This window comes from Schistocerca gregaria, chromosome 4 (genome assembly GCF_023897955.1).
Source record: "Schistocerca gregaria isolate iqSchGreg1 chromosome 4, iqSchGreg1.2, whole genome shotgun sequence".
Classification (NCBI taxonomy): Eukaryota; Metazoa; Arthropoda; class Insecta; order Orthoptera; family Acrididae; genus Schistocerca; species Schistocerca gregaria.
In genome coordinates, this window is record NC_064923.1 from 471,878,757 (window position 1) to 471,899,396 (window position 20,640).

The 20,640-nt window shown below is 42.6% G+C and overlaps 1 protein-coding gene across 10 annotated transcripts in view; it reads right to left on the reverse strand.

Annotated features, from left to right (window-relative positions):
• Nucleotides 1–20,640, reverse strand: part of LOC126267309 (kalirin) — a 2,010,890-nt gene that overhangs the window by 54,322 nt on the left and 1,935,928 nt on the right. For all 10 annotated transcript variants that reach the window (XM_049972405.1, XM_049972404.1, XM_049972401.1 and 7 more), the window contains 2 exons: nt 3,906–4,133; nt 522–605 (listed from right to left, as the gene is read on the reverse strand). In XM_049972405.1, coding sequence (XP_049828362.1) covers nt 522–605; nt 3,906–4,133 — 312 coding nt within the window. The remainder of the gene's footprint in view (nt 1–521; nt 606–3,905; nt 4,134–20,640) is intronic.

Sequence of the window (20,640 nt, forward strand, 5' to 3'; positions counted from 1 at the left end):
CCACCAAAAATAAAACTGCGTCTGATACCAAATGCCAGCACATGTATAATTCTATATACCATATCTATACAGATATCACACAGATACATCAGAAGCAAAAAATTGTGAATGACTAATGATATAAGACAGTGTACACTGACTATGAATACAAAATCTATTGCAAACAAGGTGAGAATTTATTCATATTAAAATAAATTGCAGTGAGCATGTTCCACAAATGCTTACATAAAACTAATTAAGCCAAACAAAAATTAAAGACATTCAATAATGTGTTTATAGCAAACTACATGTGAACTCCACGTATGTGCAAGAGACTACCACCAGCACCTGACTGAAAGAGAAAGCAACAGCATGATATCAATTATGATAATACACTACATTTGAAATGTAACTTCCGAATGTGCCAGTAATACAGAATTGTGCAGCCAAATATACACTCTGAAATCATGCACAACTCAACATAAAGGTTCAGGGCAAACAACAAAAGTAAATAAAAAAGCCTCATTTAACTACAAACACACCATTCGCTCTTTGACGATTTGCTCTATTTCAGCCAAGTCAGCAGATGTGGCTCCCTCCAGTGCCTTGAGAGAGAGGCTGGATGACTGTAAAGACAGATCTATATACTGACAACTGTTACAAAAATAAGGCCTACTGCTGCAGACACTCATGATCTTTGAAGTTTCTGTTATTAAAGATGAAACTGTCTTCATGATACATGAAAACTGTATGAAAAATTAATGATAAATATATTTATATGATAATTTTTGCTTACAGTAACCTAGGTATTACTCACAGCAGGTGATAGCAAATGATATTTACAACAAATACAATGAAACTACAAATCAATAAATTTTTTTTGTCTTCTTCAAAAATTAATGAAAGACTTCCTTTACAGACCTGAAATGATGCTTAAACTGAAGTTTTTCATAAATAACTATGTTACAGCATATAGCAATGGCAAAATATTGCATAGTTTTGTATGGTTTTTTTCCCAATCCCGTATTTCATACAGCTATAAGTAAACCACATCTCACATCTCACATTTGGTCTCATATTCATGATCCTATTGCTTTGCAACCCACTCTTGCTTTTTTTCTTTTTCATTTTTACACCCGGAAATGAAAATTTCCTCCAGAAACAATATCTATGAACTATGCACTATGTTTTACATTTAAAAGCCTCTGTATGTCAGTTAAGGATCTCAGTTACTGTTTAGATAATCTGTATTTTCTTTCCAAATTCTCTTTCTATGTTCCAAACAAACGCTCTGCTATTTGCCAAATTTAGTTTTCATTTGGTTCTATGTATCTCCCCAACTTACAAAATACCACAAATAGATAAACACCTTTTTTAAAACTTAGATAAATACACAATGAAGTGTAATAAAATATAGAAAGATAAACTGCATAAATTTTTATAAAATTAATAGCACAGATTTAAATATGTATGTTATGTAAGCTATAAAAGTTCCTACATTACTCACAGATAATATCTCAATAAACACCTTATATGTTAGTCAATGATCGATTGTATTCTGAAAAACTACAAAATCAGCTATAGCTGAATAGCCTGCAAATGCTTAAGTGAATAAGAACCCATTTACACTACACTTAGAAACAAATGTCTGGTGGTGTTCTCATCAGCATCTGTTGTAGCAAAGTAGTATTTGTGTTAATAACACTAGCATGAAAACATTTTATCTTTAGTGAGTACATACTGCAAGAATCAATTCTTTAAATACACTGCCTGATAAAAAAAAAAAATGAAGCACACAAGCACCCAGGAGGGGTGGAGGAAACAAAATGAAACGGTTTGAGAGAGTATGTAATATGGGTGATTTCAAAATCAAATTAAATTTATTTTTGTAAATTCACCTTGTCAATATGAACTCACTTACCAGGATGACACAAAACCCCCTCTGACCTAGATGTATGCTCTTGTTCAGTTTGGAAGGGTATCATAAAGCCATTATCAGGCAGCGAGATGGAGACCCACAATGGGGCCCCTTTCAAACTCTGTCAGGTGCTGATAAGCTGTGCCACCCAAGGTAAGCTAACTTATAACTGTTGTACTTGGGTTTTGATACCCTGGACACTGACACTGGGATGAAGTTGATGTCCAAACTGATCCCACCCATATTCTATCGGGGACAGGAATGAAGATCTTACTGTCCATAGGAGTATATCAACATCAAGCAGACAGATCATATATATAAGTGCTATACCTGGATGAGGATTGTCCTATTGAAAAATGGCACCACGGTCTGGTCACATAAGTGGTAAAACACATGAGTACACAAGATGTTCTCTCAATCACTAAGTCCCCACACCCATGTGCCACAAGTAACACTGCTGTGGCTCTCCAAAACGTTGGAAGATAGGGACCTTCCCCATGTCGCTGCCTTACTCACAAGCAATGGTCATTGAGGGTAGTACAGAACTGTGAATCAATGATGCAAGATGACAAAGGATTTTACAGGGTGTCCATTACTTGTTCTCAGATGGCAGGCACAGATGTGAAGGTGTTACACTGTGTTTGGTGCTGAATATGGCATTCCTCCCTGTCATGGTCAGACACAGTCACCCATAATCCTTGACGATGAGTACACTTGCCCTCACATTCCCAAGCAGTCCAACATCAGACTGTCACATCCAAACATTCCACACACCTGAGTATTGCACTATTCAATCAGGCAGCGAGATGGAGACCCACAATGGGGCCCCTTTCAAACTCTGTCAGGTGCTGATAAGCTGTGCCACCCAAGCACATGGCACACCCATGTCCTCCACAGTGATAATTCATCATTCGACATTGTTCATGTCGCTTATACATCGTACCAGACTGGTAACAATACTATAATGAACACCACTAATGGACTATCTTTAAAAGAAAATTGCAACCCTAACCATTTACAGACCTGTTGATGATGTGAATGTGTTAAAAGTTACATTGTTGTCTGACCACATCTTCTGGATGCTTAACTTTTTTTGTCAAGCAATGTATGTGAATAAGATTGTGTCCTATGTTGCTTTTTGAACCACACAACACACAGAATATTGAAACTTTGTTGATTACGTGCTTACTGAACTGAAGCTGATATTTCTGTTTAGGGACAGTATGAAACATTGTTGCATGAAACCCATTCACTAGGTACAAAGTTGAAGGTATACAAATTAAATTTGATGACTATAATCACCTGTATATGGGTGAACTTTATGTACAATCAACACGCCATCAACAATGATAGTACTCAGCAACATTTTCTTGGTAACTGTGGGAAGTATGATGCTAGTAATTACTTGAATCATAGTGCTGAATTGAGACAAACAAGATGTGGAATAGAAAATGTTACACATTTCAATTTGAGAGAAGAAACTAAGGCATAATAAGATACACAACAGAAAAGTTTTGAACACCATATACAGATAAACCACTGGATAGAATATTGAAGACACTATACCAAGCACTTAAAATCACACAGACCATATGCACAGATGTTTCAGCCAAGTACACCAGCAAGTAATTGTACTCAGTTGTGGAAAAATGAACACAGTAATGATCTGTAGATTAAAACTTGATTGAAACACATTCAAGCAATATGCACATGCAATAACATTGTTAAGATAAAAAGCCAACGTTTTTCTGATCTTGAAGAGCTTAAAGTTCCCCAAGTATATGTATGCACTTGCACTTGACACTTCATAGCTAGAGAGATTGTAAAGAAAACAACATTAATGTATATCACATGACATTCAGAAAGGGAGTAAGGCACCATTTCTATCTGAGATATCTGTCAACGATCTTACTGAAGGGGGAAAAAAAATAAAAAAAATAAAAAAAATCAGGTTGCAGCAACTGGAATCTCTCCAGAAGGATAATGTGAACAGCAGAGTAGTACCTACCCGCTTGCCCTGGCTCTCGTCAGCAGAGGCAGCTCCTGCAACGACGAGTGGCTCACTGATGGGTTTCATGGGAGGTGGCAGCTCTACATCATCCTCTGGCTCCTCGCCATTCTGGTCCACGAAGGGTGGCCGCGAGCTGGGAGCTGGTGCTAGCCGCTCTTCTGCGCTCGACTCTTCACCCTCCGGCTGTGCCACTGCCTGCTTGTTGCCCATTTCCCCAGATGGCAGCTGTAACAAGTTGGATGAACCACGGTTTCATAATGTCTCCAAATTTCAACAGATATCCACTGTTACAAAATTGTCATCCACAAATACAAAAATACTTAAGCAGACATGTGAAATTAAAATTTGAGAATATCTCTTTGCAGTTAAACCATAGATGTAAACAGATACTACATATCATGAATGTTGACACATATGAACAGAAGGACGTTGCAGCACCAAAGCTGAAAGCTATTTTCCCTAAACATCACAAAGCATGTAGCTATGCTGTTAAAAAGAGAGGTCTGTGAACTAATGTACAGGTTAAATGATGAATGTCCAGAGATCGTTTCGATTTTTCCTATTCTGATTAATAGTAACTAGTATGTATGCCTTATGCATACTGATTCTCTCTCTGAGTAGTGCTGCAAAACTAAAATGAAAAAGAAAAAAAACATAAGAGTGAGAGTATCTTCATGCTTTGAGTAACACTACATCTCGAAAGGTAGATGCCAGTTATTAGAGTGGACTTACAGGTTAATTGAAGCTGCCTTAGAAAGAAATTGTAAACTCTGGAAATCAAACAACAATGTTGAATGAGAAAAATTACAATGCGGTGAAGTTGTCATCAGAAATGCACCAAGTACACACTGCACAAGAATACTGAAGATGAAAATAAATGATTACAGTTTCAGACAAATAGAAACACATAACTACCAGAAAACTAGTATTTAGTGATTTTCATTTTCTGCCATTTCCACATCTCACTTAAGGTGAACATTGTACCTAAGTTATTCAGCCCTGTACTGTCTCAAAGACTTTGTGTGGTTGTTCAACTACAAACTTTTTTTTCCTAGGTGATGGCAAGTAACTATAAATGCCACTAGCAGCTGCAGCATTGCGAGTTAAATATACAGGAATAGAAGCAAATGGATCTCAACAATGAAACATGTTTTACAGTCATAAGTGTGCAACTTTTCAGATGCAATGGCTGGGAATATGCAAAGTTCCTGCCAGCAGAGATTAGATTCCCAATGGTACACGAATCACATCATATATTTCACAAATAAACTCCACTGTTACTTTATCACTATGTGATCAATGATTTGACTGAAGACGAAAAAGAAGTTAGGTTAATGTAATGTCCGCTCGACATTAGAGGTGGAGCAGAAGCCTGGATGGAAATGGGGAAAGTACAGGCCGTGGCCTGGTTGAAGTAACCATTTCAACATTTGCCTCCAATGTCCAGGGAAATAAACCATGAAGGCTTAGCCGAGCTTTGAGCCAGCTCCTCAAGAATAAAGACGTGTTGGTACTCAAACGATAAGACATGCTCATACTATCTTATCTAATGAGTGATTGCCTCAATGAATTTATGTGATTACAAAATTAATGGCAGACTTCTGGTGCCCTTCACAGCGTTTGAATGGCCTAGGTGATAATACTACTAAGTTAGGGATAATGGACGAATGCACAAATTCATTAGAAAACGAATGTGAAGAACTTGGATATACAGAAGACTATCTTCTAAGACAGCCGCGCACATGAGGCTGGTGCGAGTTAGCATAGGATACTGCTCCCCTGTTTGGGGTTCTCATCGAGTTAATCTGACAAAAGACGTTAACGAAATTCAGAGCTCACTATATTTCGCAGTAACAGATTTGCTCAAAGAACTGGGAGCAGTTGGACGAAAGGCATCGCAGCTTTCGCAAAACCATCTAGGGTAAATTCAGACAGAGGGTATTTAAGGAAGAGTCCACAAAAATTCAGCAGCGTCCATTGTATTCCTTTCATAATGTTCATGAGAACAACATAACAACAGGTTAAGCTGCGTACGGAGGTGAACAGCCAGCCACTTTTCCGTCAGTTCACAAGCGAGTGAAACAGAACAGGGAGTGTCAAACAACAACATCGTGCCTTCAGCTCCCAGCGAGCTGGAGTAATGCTCCAATGCGCGTTGTATTCGAGGGAAAAAAAGCAGAACCTATTTCTCACAGTTGCGATATTACATTTGCAGTCCTCAGCATTCATTCAGTAAGATCACCTGGGTCTGAACCTCTTCAGTAGGGCCTTTTGGCAGCATTAAGTTTATCAAACTTGCGCTTGCACCAGGCGCCATCTACCACTGTTCTTTAAACACCTAAGAACACGTCTGCTTGACTGTGAGCAAATCATGTTGAGTTTATACTTCCAGAGAAGCTAGCGATCGGATGTCTACTTCTCATCGAGTACCCCCTACGTTTTCTACATTCACATCAACATATTCTCGAAGTCACTGTATGGTGCATGACAAGAGGGCGCTGTGTATCATTCCCTGTCAGTCTCTTTCCTGTTCCATTCGCAAAGGGAGCTAAGGAAAAGGGACTGCCTGTGCGACTACGCAAAATCGCTGATCTTCCTTATTGTATCCTTACGATTCTCACGCGGTGGAGGCAGCAGAATCGTTCCGCAGTCTAGCGAAAATGCGGGCTCTCTTAACCTTCCTCAATGGCGTTTCGCTCAAACATACTGTTATTCTCCCCAACGATTCCTATCTAATAGGCTCATGGAGCATTTCGTAACACTCTAATACTGACCCGACTGCCCTGTAAAATCTTAGCATCAAGCCTCTGAACTGCTTCGATGTCTTCCTTGTATCCTAGTGCGGCTCCCAAATTCCCGCGCACTGGTCAAAAACGCGTCGCACCAGTGTTTTGCAAAGTTATGTGTGCTGTTAACGTTACGCATAAATGTTTAATCGACGTGACTGACTCGATCCACATACGATTAATACTGTTTCTCCTACCCACCCGCATTAAATTGCATTTAATCTTGTTAACATCTACACCTATACTCCGTAAGCCACAGTACCGTACATGGCAGGTGGGGGGTTATCGATTTTCTTTCCTTTTACATTAGTGTAGTGATCGAAGAAAAATGATAGTCCACGTATCTGCCTCTGCATTCGGCCTAATCTCTCTTAGTTCATTCTCGTTATCCTTACGCGAGATATACGACAGTGGCAACGTAATGGTTTGAGTCTCCTTCGAATGTAGGTTCTTCAACAGTTTTTCGGGAGAACTACGTCGTCTTTATACCAAGGTTTCCTAGTTTACTTCCCCGGGCATCCCTGTTACACTTCAGTAGGACTATACTGACCTGTTACGAACCTACCACCTCATATCTGATTTCGTTCGATTTCTGCACGCATGCCTACTTGATAAGGACTCCAAATGCTAGAACAGAACTCTAGAATTGGCTGCACTAGCGCCTTGTGTACGATTTTCTTTTATAGGTGCACTGATTTTCCCAGAACTCTTCGAACAAATCTAAGTCCCATTCCATATCGCTTCTTGATATTACTTCTAAATATTAGTGGGACCGGAAAGTAGCGTTGTTTTTTACATTAAATTCAAACACAATCTTTTATTTTTAATCAATCATGTAATCACCCTCGTTACCAACAACTTTTACCATCTAGTGCGTAAATTTTCAATGCCGCGTCGATAAAAATCAATTGGTTTTTGAGCAAAATATCTGGAGGTGACATTTTGGACATCATCCATATTTTCAAGTTTGTTGCCACTTATAAAACGTTATAACGGTCGGAATATATGGAAATCCGATGGTGTAGTATCAGGCGAGCATGGTGGGCGAGGCAATACCTCCCACTCTAAGTCAGTAACTTCTTCCAAGTTTCGCGCGTAGCGCGGTCTTGCGTTATCGTGTTGCAGAATAACGCCTTTTCTGTTGATGATCGCTGGTCACTTTTTAATTAAAGACTGAATTACTAGATCCAACTGTTCACAGTAAAGGTCTGGATTCACAGTTTCTCCATGTTTCAGCACTTCAAAATGAACAACTCTACGAATATTCCACCAAATACGTAAAAGCGTCTTTTTAGGGTGTAAACCTATCTTGGCTATACTTCCTGGAGATTTATTCGGGCCGCGCTGAGTGACCGCGTGGTTTGAGGCGCCATGACACGGACTGCGCAGCCCTTCCCGCAGGAGGTTTGACTCCTCCCTCGGGCGTGGGTGTGTGTGTTGTTCTTAGCGTAAGTTAGTTTAAGTAGTGTGTAAGACTAGGGACCGATGACCTCAGCAGTTTGGTCTCTTATGAATTCACACACATTTGATTTATTCGGAGGGAGCCACTGCCTTTTGCTTTTCGAATTATCGTAGAGGACCCATATGTCGTCTCCAATGATCAAGCGATCAAAAAACGCTTCTGTATTGTGACGATGACCCAATAACTTGCGTTTGGTGGCTTGTTAGCTTTTATTGTCTTTACCACTATGCTGCAAATGTTCTTGGATGGTTGACCAAGGTTGGCTAAAAGTGCTTGACAGCTCCTCGATTGTCTGACATGGATTTGCTTCCACTTCCGCCCTTACCATCTTATTGCCTATAAAGTCGTTGGTCTTTGTGATCGATAAGAGTCGGAAAGATGAAAATTACCCTCTCTGAACTCAGAAAACCGCCTTTGGCATATGCGAAGATCTAACGCACTTGGATAAATACAGTAAATGTTTTCGGGTAGCAATTGTTGCGACACTACCCTTGCGAAACTCAAAAATCTCACAATGCCGGGTATGTGCTTCTTCTGTCTTTTCACCATAAATTGCAATGCAATTAGATTTAATTATTTACTTTTAAACAAGTCACTCTAATCTTAAAATGTCTTTCGCAAGATTTTGAAGTACACGATGAAATGATAAGGGGCAAACGAAGAGCGACAAGTGCAGAAACGGCATTATTTTCCGGTTCCCCTAATACGTTGTAGCGTGCTCAAGACGTTGAGTACCAACCTTTTAATCAGATGCTATAGTGTTCTTTCCCATTGTTATAAGTATTACCTTACAGTGATATGCATTCAAAGGGATCTGCCACTCATTATACAAATTGCAAGCTTTGTCCAAGTATTTCCGAAATTCTTCACCGCCTTTGGCATATGCCTGTTCACAACGGCATCATCAGAGAACAATATTATAGTGCCGCTAATCTTTTCTGATACAGCGTTCATGTATGAAAACTTATTAGGGTTCCTTCGGGCACACACGATGTTTTGTTTCTGTTGAACATTCGCCGTTCAGTTAAACGTACTGGCTACAATTAGTCAAATATTGCTCGAAATGATCACACGTTTACGAAGATACTCCTTATGTTTGCATCCTGGTTAGTAGTCAATGATGTGGTGCCTTATCGAACGTGTTGCGGAAATCTGGGAAGACAAGATCCACCTGTTCGCCTTCAACTATTGTCTGCAGAGACGTCGAGTATGAATAAAGCAATCAGTGTTTCAGACGAGTGGTTTTTTTTTACCCTCCTGAAACGGTGTCGATTCATTCAACCAAGGTGCCACTCATCGCACCGCAGTGCTACGTCATTGGCTGGCAGGTGACAGATAAGCCAAAAACGGAATGCGCTGTTACAACCGAAATTAACGAAACGACGAAGAGCCCCCATGGAGCCACGGCATGCGCTGCTGGCCGAGCGATACTCACAGGACCGGGGACGCCGGCGGCAGCGGCCTTTGCAGCAAGCCGGCAGGGCCAAGCGGCGGGAGTCGCACAGTCCATGCTATGTCCAAAGTAGCGCTTGAGCGTCGAGTACAGCGTCCGCGTGTGCATAACGTCCTTCATGGCGGGCGGTGGCTCGCCGACTGTGTAGCGTCGGCGCGAGCGCCCCCTACTTATAGGCTACTCACCCCTCCCTGCCGTCTGTTCCCCCCTCCCCCTCCCCCTCCGCGCGGGGCGTCGCTTCGCGTCAGCCCGCGGCGCCAAATATACCCTACCCCGTGCCTCGCTGCTCGGCTGTGTCGCGGCGCCCCCTGCTTCACGGAAGCTGGCAGCACTTCCGCGCGCCTATCGCCTAGAAAGCCGGAACGCCGATAGCACTGGTTCTCGATACCCCTTCTGGCCGCGAGGTTCCTGCACCGCCGCTTCCGTCAAGTTTCTTCACTTTTTAGCGCGAAGTGGCTGTTGTAACGTGTGAGTCGGGGGATCCAGCGCCCGAAGTCCACGGCACGGAGGCTTTGACCTGCACGTCCCGTCTTCCTCTTCGCCGAACTATTCCGTGTCTCTGTGGTGCAAACGGACAGCAGCCGGGTGGAACCCCGGCGGTGACTGTGCTGCTTCGGCTCACTGATTGCAACGAAAACATCTTACAAATGTTATCAGAATGCCTCTGTTGTCTCGTGTGCTCCACTGTCACGTAAAGGAACTGTCGTGGGTGCGAGTTCCGCTTCGACCACGAGTGCAGATTTTAATGCATCGTGGAGAACTTTTGACGTGAAAACGTCTATTTTTTCGAAAAATTTGAAAAATGTCATATTACCGTCTTGAGCTGCTAGTAAAATACTTGATTTGTAAAAGTTTCGATCGCCTGATCATTATCGCATTCATAAAAGTACTCAGAGTCTCATGTTAGGCGATAGAGTATCATGTTAGGCGAAATATAAAATCGATATCGTCAGGCGATAAAACCACGAATAATACACTATTATCATATCGTAATATAAATTACGTCGTCAACCTATAAAAATTGTGCTAGGGAGTGCACACATTAACGTCAAGACCATAATTCGCGTTAATGCTGTGAACAGATTCATACCGCCGGCAGGTGTGGCCAGGTGGTTCTAGTCGCTTCAGTCTAGAACCGCGCGACCCCTACGGTCGCAGGTTCGAATCCTGCCTCGGGCATGGATGTGTGTGATATCCTTAGGTTAGTTAGGTTTAAGTAGCTCTAAGTTCTAGGGGACTGATGACCTCAGATGTTAAGTCCCATAGTGCTCAGAGCCCATCAGATTCATACCACACAGAGGCACTGAACATTAATGTGTACACTCCTTACCACAGTTTTTATAGATTGAGCACGTGATTTATATTACGATACGGGAACAGTGTATTATTCATGGTTTTATCACCTGACGATGATGATTTTATATTTCACCTAAAATGATGCTATCAGTACTTTATGTACCTGATAATGGTCAGACGACTGAAACTGGTTGTATAATAAATATTTTACAGGCAGCTCAAGGGGGTAATATGACATTTTTCAAATACGTAAGAGCTGTGGGGCATCACTGTCATAAAAGCCAATTTTTTTCCGTGGGTCGAACTTTTGAACTTTTTGAAAGACAAAATACCGGCACATTTGAATCTTTGTTAATTACGAGGTTAACAATGTGTAAGCAATGGTTGAATCAGCAATGGATATATCATGTCCGTAGGTGTTTGTCGCGTGCAGTATTTGTTTTACCTCTCAGTGAGGAAATGTGTGACGTTATCCACATGAGTACAAATAGAAATCCGTTAAATTTCGATTACACGATAAACCACACAAAGTTAAGGGCTGTCATTCAACTAAATACCCAGGAATTACAATTACAAACAACTTAAGTTGGAAAGATCACTTAGATAATGTTGTGGGGAAGGCAAACCAAAGATTGCGTTTTACTGGTAGAGTACTTAGAAGATACAACAGGTTTACTGCAGAGACTGCCTGCAGTACGCTTGTTCGTCCTCTGCTAGGGTATTGCTACATGAGATCCTTATCAGATTGGATTGACGGAGGACGTCGAAAAAGTTCAAAGAATGGCAGCACTTTTCTTATTATCATGAAATAGGGAAGAGAGTGTCACGGATATGAGTGCGAGTTGCGAAGACAATCATTAAAACTAAGTCGTTTTCCGTTGCGACGATATCTTTCCACGAAATTTCCGTACCAGCTTTCTCCCCATAATGTGAAAATATTTTATTGCCGCCGATCTACATAGGGAGGAATGATCATCATAATAAAATAAGGGAAATCAAAGCTCGTGTAACAAGATTTAAGCATTCTTTTTCCCACGCGCTGTTAGGGAGTGGAACGGTACAGGATGTGAAAGTGATTTTGAAGTTGATTAAAAGACGCGCTCTCTGACTGTAGACAGTGATGACATCTGTGACAACGATAAAAGATAGCGTGGCCAGAGATGATTATTAACGAGCAATCCAGAGCATTAATTAATTAGTAGCTGTTTGTGTTGAGATCTGAAAGAGACTAGACGCATATTATGAACTGTGTAAAAAATGTACACATGCCAAGTATTATTAACCTTGTGAATGTATTACGTGAAGGTTGTGTATGAAAATATATTCGGGAAGTTTTTAAAAGTATTTTTAATATTTATTTTGTAGTCCATGAAAGTACATCGTAACAAATGTTTTGACGATCGCGAGGACCTGCAAGGACACTAGTAACAATGGAGGGAAACACCAACGTGTCACCGCAGCGTTGAAGAGGTATAAGGAATCATTTGGAGAATGGACACAAGACCATTTTTAATTTTTATATCTATGTACTCATAACGAAACCTTATTGTTCAATTTCTTCTTCATTAGCTACGATGGCTGTTCGGATAGCCGAAACCCCTCATTTATCCGTTAATATATTCCAGAATAACCCTTTAAATAATATTTCCCTTATCATTTCCAAATCCTTCTCCCATAATCCTACAAGAAATAGTCTGAAGGTGCTTCGAAGAATCCTCTTCCAGGCACTTAAGCGTGAATTGCAGGGCAGTCATGCAGATGTGGATGTCATTGTGCCAGTGTAGGCGCATGCGCGTGATTGTCACGAATTAGCTTTGTGCAAAGTTATAAATTGGTGTCGCATGCAAACGCGTTTAGCTAGGACATCGAATCGGGTGTTTTTGTGAAGAGCTTGCGCAGCACATCCAGGGTCCGATTTGAGACAATAAAAAGATTATCCGGAATATAAGTGAAAATCGATATTAAATTGGAAATTACACAATAATGTAAAATGTCGTCTAAATGGTCAGAGTTAAAGAAAACGCGCGTGAGAGGAAAGCCCGCGTCTAAAGGAATTTAACAAGTCTCAAAAAATCCAGTGCTGAGAGAATGAAAGCGTCGGAAAGGAAATGAAAAAAACGGCGCAAAGCGATTACGTAGCTGGCCCATCGGACATACAATAAACAGCGACACTCCATATCTGTGATTGATCTATTCTGTTATCACTGTACTACTTCGTATTAAACAGTTCGATAGTTAAATTACATATTAATAAGAAATACTTGTTATGATTTTAGCCCGACGTTAGCAAATCTATGGCGCGACTGAGGTTTCTTTTCGAAATTTTATAAAGAATGTAATTTTCACGCTTGCAGAGAGAGCTAGAGGGGATGGATGCAAAAATATTGAAAATCGGTTTAGTATGATATGCAGATGCAGCACTTCCGGAGTTGCAATGGGTGCATCAGATCCAGTCGCCTGCTCCATGAGCACGACGAAGGCTCCACGCTCGATCCATTACGAACATAAACAGTTGACGAACATGTTGAACTGTTAAATGAAAACCGCAGAGCTTTCTCGTTTCTGCAAAACTGTAACTGGAAAAAATTTAATTCAGGAGCACGAAGCTTTTTTTTCAAATTTACAAAATAAATAGAACAGTGGCTTAAATTCTGACATTGATCAAAACGGTCTGTTTAACTAAATTTCTAAAAATATTCCTTGATGACTGCCCAGACTCGTTAGACATAATGAATTATTCATTTTCGAACGATTTAAATTCATTAGCTTCTTGTGATATGGGTCCACAGCTTACATATTTCTTTTTTTAAATTAAGTCATTTTCGCTTATAGTTGTAAATGTTTTTGCTTATTTCACTATAGCAATTTCAGCGTTTGTGCTTGTCCAAGCATACGATTTCATTGTACATTATTTCAAAAAGTAGGTTAAAAATAACATTCCTATAGGATAGTGTTGCTCTTGATGGTAATATCATTGGTTGTTATTAATGATAGGAGCAGATTTGTTATCTACTGTATCACGTCGACTGAATTGAACCTGCATATCAATAACAAATCACTCATGCCATTTCAAATCTTATGCATGAAAGTGACAAGTGCCGAAATTGTAATGGTGAAATAAAAAGTTACAGCTAAAAGCAGACACGATACCTTTCTAAAAAAATACGTATATTCGAGTTTCGACGGCACTAAGCATTTCTCTAAGTTAAAAATAACAATAAAATTATCCCAGGCCGACGTTTTGGCAAAGCAGTTTAACTATTTTAGCTTTGATAAGTATTAAAAATAACATCCACATTCAAATTACCGAGCCGGCCGGAGTAGCCGTGCGGTTCTAGGCACTACAGTCTGGAACCAAGCGACCGCTAAGGTCGCAGGTTCGAATCCTGCCTCGGGTTTGGTTGTGTGTGATGTCCTTAGGTTAGTTAGGTTTAATTAGTTCTAAGTTCTAGGCGACTGATGACCTCAGAAGTTAAGTCGCATAGAGCTCAGAGCCATTTGAACCATTTGAAATTACCGACAATGTCTAGGCTTTTGTCAAAACTAAAGCTAGGACAATAAACATACTGTACATACGTTTGTAATTTCTTAAAAACTTGAAAATTAATTTCATGTTTAAGTATAGTACGTATGATAATAAATAAAGATTTTAATTTTTTTTATAAATCCTAAAACAAAATTAACATCCCATTAAAAGTCTATTTTTGAACATTAGGGATCATGTAGCTAGTGAACCTAACTTCAACGTCAGCTGGGAGCGGCAATGGAGTGTTTGTAAAAAATGGTTCAAATGGCCCTGAGCACTATGGGACTTAACTTCTAACGTCATCAGTCCCCTAGAACTTAGAACTAAATTAAACCTAACCAACCTAAGACAATCACACACATCCATGCCCGAGGCAGGATTCGAACCTGCAACCGTAGAGGTCGCGTGGTTCCAGACTGTAGCGCCTAGAACCGCCCGTTCACCCCCGCCGGCGAAGTGCTTGTACCCTTGTGGTGGTGAATAGGCTAGAGCCGTCTCCGAGAGCATGCGTCGTAACTCCTCAGACAGAATGGAAGGGAAGAGTCGAAAGTGGACACGTACAGGAACAATTTGATTTTAGGACAAGTAGGGCTGTCAAGATGCAATTTTGGCACTGGGCTAATTTAGGTAAATCGTATGACTGGCGAAGCTTTTCTATAACGTAGAAAGGGGTAAAAAATTTCAATTTTTAAGCAGTATGGTATTAATTACAGGGACAGAGGGTCAGTTCTCTTTATGAGAAGCAGACTAGAGTTGTCCGTGCTGACGTAAAAGTACAATAGGCTAAAGTCAGGAAATGGGTGAGGCGGGGTTGTTCATTCCCACCACTGATATTTAATTTGCGCACTAGCTGTAAACAGACACCCCCACGTAGCGCGGAACTGACTACTAGTTGTCAGGACAGGTAGACTCGCTCGAGAAGGCAGAGAAGCAGTAACAGGAGAGCTCAGTGTCTTCAAACGCGCACTAGTCATTCGATGTCACCTGAGTAACAAATCGATCAAGGACATTTCAACCCTTCTAACGCTGCCCAAGTCGACTGTTGGTGAAGGAACAAAACCAAGCCGACCTCATATACTGACGGACATTGTCCGTCGAGCACTGCAGAGGGCGGTTGTAAAAGTCGCATGAAATCACTCGTGAGTTCTTTAGTGCTACCAGCATTACGGCTAGCAGGATGAAATTGCACAGAGTGTTAAGAAGAATGGGGTACAAAGGTCGAGCAGCCCCTCGTAAGTCACATTCCTCCCGTGAATGCTAAGCGACGCTTGAGGTGGTGTGAACAGCGACGCCGTTGGACAGTGGACAGTTGGACAGTGTGACAATCCGATGGAAGGCTTTGGTTTGGCGATTGCCTGGAGAACGGTACCTGCCATCACGTCTATTGCCAACAGGGAAGTGCGGAGGAGGTGGTGTTGTTGCGGTAGTGGGACGTTTTCCGTGGTTGGGGTGTGGTCCCCTTATCGCACATAACATAACATTATTGCGTACAGTAAAAGAACAGTTCGGAGACGATGATTATATCAAGATGACAATGTACCCTGTCATAAAGCATCATCTGTGAAGCAATGGTTTGTGCACAATAACGTTCGTGACATGGAATGCCTGCCCCGAGTACCGACCTGAACCTGTTGGAATACCTCTGGGATGAGCTGGAACGTCGATTTCGCTCCAGATTCCAGCGGCAAACATCACTACCTTCTCTGGTATCTGCTCTTGACGAAGAACAGGCTGCTCTCTCATTCACATTCCTTCAAACACCTCACTGAAACTGTCCTCATCAGTGTTCAAGCCGTCATATAGCCGAAAGGTGGGCATAGCTAATATTAAAGTCCACTAAATCATGTCTGGATGCTTTAGAGCAAATGACGTATACTGAAGATGCAATGAGGCAAAGGATTACTTCGGTGTGAGAGTTTTCTGTTATCGACAGAAAATCAGCGTGATACTGTTCGCTCAAAGTGAACAGATACTGAGCCGAGTTCTTTTTAAAATGGAATGTCTGATAAGTAATGGCTATAATACGAACATAAACCAAGAGTAAAGTAAGTAATGATGCCCTCCCGGTTAGCCGTGCGGTCTAACGCACGGCTTTCCGGATTGGGAGGGAGCGCCTGGTCCCCGGCATGAATTAGCCTGACGGGTTTATGTCGAGGTCCGGTGAGCCGGCCAGTCAGTGGATGCTTTTTAGGCGGTTTTCCATCTGCCTCGGTGAATGCAGGCTGGTTTGCCTTATTCCGCCTCGGCTATACTATATCGGCGATTGCTGCGCAAACAAGTTGTCCACATACGCGTACACCATCATTACTCTACCACGCAACCATAGGGGTTACACTCGTCTGGTGTGAGACGTTCCCTGGAGGGGAGGGGCTGTCCACCGGGAAGGGGGGGGGGGGGGGGCACAATAACCCTGAAAGAGTGGTTTGGTGTGGGGCGGTGGAGGAGTGAAATGGACTGCGGTAGTCGTCGTGGGGTTGTGGCTGCGGCGGGGACGGAGCCTCTCTGTCGTTTCTAGGCCCCCGGTTAACATACAAAACAATACAATACAAGGTAATGCTGCATCATCTAGAGCCGGCCGCGGTGGTCGAGCGGTTCTAGGCGGTTCAGGTTCGAATTCTGCCTCCGGCATGAATGTATGTGATGTCTTTAGGTTAGTTAGGTTTAAGGAGTTCTTAGTTCTAGGGGACTGATGACCTCAGGTGTTGCGTCCCATAGTGCTCAGAGCAAATTGAACCATTTATTGCAACATCTAGTAAATTACAATGTAGTCCATCAACATGCAGCAAATCTCACTACCAGCTAAGTGAAACCTTCGTAGTACCTCTGCTTCCTTTTCCATTCTGTCGATTATTACCTCATTCGAAGCAGAGCTCAACCACGGATTGGAGACAGACAAGGAAGGAATTGGTGGTGATCTTTTTCAAACGAACCGTCTCAGCATTCGACGTACGTGTTTTTGGGATATGATGCGACTCCTAAATCAAGATGACCGGGTGGAGGTTTGAACCCTGCTCTTCCGCATTGTGAGCCCACTGCCTAAACAACTGCGCCACGTTGCTTGTTCTCACGGTTAGCAAACTGTGGTAACTGTGAGAGTTAATGGGTAATAAAAAAGGGATTATGTACATAATTGGCTGTCATCCATGACTAAATCACACATGCAATGGACCGCTCATAAGAAATTACGATTGGCCGTGCTCCGATAAATCACACTTTTCAGAGAACATAACGGTCCTTTTATCGTTAGCGTATCAAATATGACATGCATGTTCACTCAACTCATTCACCGAGGCTGGGCGATAACATGAAAGCTGCAAGTAATTTCGCACGTTGTCCCTTGTAGTTGTGTAGTCCAGCACATGACGTCTAACTCTGCCAAACGCTAACGAGCTGATAGCCCTCTTCTTTTTTTGCGCAAATGTAACGTGAGTTTTCACCTTCCCTACATGGTCGCTGACTAAATGTAACAATTTCCGCGTATATTGCAGTTACTTTATCTTTGGGAGGAAGCGAGCTTGAGAAATCTCCGTCCGATCAGGCCTCGGAAGTCTCAACGGTACCGATCGACCGCCGTGGCATCTTCAGCCATTTGGCGTCATCGGAGGGGTGTGGAGTCAGCACACTGTTCTCCCGACCGCTGTCAGTTTTCGTAATGTGGATCTGCTACTACTCTGTTAAGTAGGTCCTCAATTGCCATCCCGAGGCTGAATGCACCCCGGTAGCTCAACGGTGGCTCAAATGGCTCTGAGCACTATGGGACTTAACTGCTGTGGTCATCAGTCCCCTAGAACTTAGAACTACTTAAACCTAACTAACCTAAGGACATCACACACACCCATGCCCGAGGCAGGATTCGGACCTGCGACCGTAGCGGTCGCGCGATTCCAGACTGTAGCGCCTAGAACAGCTCGGCCACTCTGGCCGACGCTCAACGGTGCATGACGGCCCAAATGGTCACCCATCTAAGTGCCAACCACGCGCCTGACGGCGCTTAACTACGGTCATCTGACTGGAACAGGTGTATCCATCGCGGAACGGCCATTGACTCAAGCTTCACACATGTAGACTAAAATTACGAGACACCTGTCTTTTTCGACGTAGAATACGCCGAGCAGACTTCGTGCTGAAGTCTCCAAGTTCAACACGGACGTAGAACAGCGTGTAGTTACACCTGCTGGCTTGTATCAAATTGAAGGTCCCTGCACGAACACGGACCTCTCGTTAGAAAACGACAAGGCTGTAGAGGATTCTAAATTCTGGATAAATGTCATACAGTCTGGGAAGTATCGCGGCTGTCCTCCAAGTGAGGAAGACGGGACCAGCGGCGGGAAGCAGGGGCAAAGGCGGCGAGCAGAGCGCGTCCAAGGACCCCGGGAAGTTTATTTTACCGCGCCGGCCGCAGAAGGTCCTACGGAATGTAGGTCGCCACTGGTGGCGCGGAGCGGTTCGCACGAAGGCATTACCGCACAGCTTTATCGGAACGGGAGCTGTGCCCGCCAAGAGAAATGCTGGCTGGACGTGAGACAAACGAGGTGGCGGCCTGCGGGATCGTTCTGGAGCACTTCTCGGAACAAAGAAGTCCCCTCTCACCTTGGCACGATTGTGGGGAGGAAGCCGGAGTCGCTGGTGATACGGCGACGCCGTACGTATGCTGCGACGTGCGACAGGGTGTGTCGCTGCACACGCAAGACGGTTGGCGTCTTCACAGTCATTATCTCGCACCTGGCTAGGTTTGACGAGTAATACGAGCAGCATCAAAATAACATGACGCAGTGAGATGCTTATTTGGGGCCCGAGTAACGCGTTCTTTGCTGGTAAACATAATGTTCCAGGACATTTATAGTCAGATCCCTTGGTTCACCTAGAGGAATTTTGGGTCCACGTGAATGTACTAATAAGTGTGACGGTTCCCTCAGTCTCTGTCATTGGAACACACAGTGTCGTCCCAAGCGCTAATGTTAGGGATAAAATGCGTCTATCTGTAAAATTCTGTTTGTGGCCGTTGGAGATCTAGCAGGTAGAGCACTAAATTCGGCATTGGAGATCCCTGGTTCAATCGCGGATAGAGCCGGGGGTTTATCCTCGTTCCAGTCCCCCACGGACGACGCCAGGTTCACTCAACCTTTTATTAAATACGTACAGGAGATTTTGGCCGGGGGTAAAATTCGGATGGGGGTGAAGGGCCCGCCACCTTCTCCCTCCTAGTGCCGCGGCACTCTACCTGTAGGCAGGCTATCAGCCCGGTCACGGGCTTCCAACACAGACTTTTTTTGTGTAATAATGGTTAGGTGAACCATCATTTTAAGGGCCTGACTAGCTCCCGCAGATATCAGAAACGATATCACTTTATCGATACATCTGTATCACACAATGTGTGCACAATCGACTTAAGTATAGTCTCTCTTCAGGTACCACATATGACTAACGATTTTTAATGAGCATTCTTTTTTTTCACAGCTTTATTTGGTCGCTAACAGCAACAGATCACTTTTTGTTGAAATATTCGCTTAAGAAATAAACATTTTTAACAATAAGTGAGCCGTTATTATTAGCGACCAAAAAACAGTGAAATAAAACGTAATAGTCGCAGGCCTGCTGCGCGACTTCATATCGCAATTTACGCTAATCGACTAGTGAGGCTCAAATACTCCGAGTGCTCGCCCAGAAAAGGAGAACACAATACATAAAACCAGCCAAACTGTCGAATTCAGGGTGCCTCACGTTCTACACATTTACCTACAGCGGAGAAAAAAAATTTGGTATCTGTCGATAAGGCTCTGTCGTCTTGAAACTTCCTGTACACGAACCGGACATTGAAATAAAATGTGGGAGAAGGTCATACTGAGAAACTGACATTCTGAATGGAACAAATTAAATAAAAGCTGAAAAAAGCCCATAGCGTACCTATCTTCAATGGACTTGGTGAAAAGAAAATATGTCGCCGTCTTTGCTGGTGTTAATAATAAACTGCTTTCGTCGGCATCAACAGAGAAATATCGCTCATTTACACATAGGTTCAACAGTACCGAGTAGCCGTAAATTCCCTATAAATGTATGAATCGGGCCACAGGCACAAACAGGCAAGAAATCACGACACTGATAAATTAATTTGATTCATCAACGATCAGAAAAACCACTACATATTGTAAAATGTAGTGTAATAGCAGAACTGTAACGAAATAGAAAAGACAATTTTCTGAGGTTTTGTC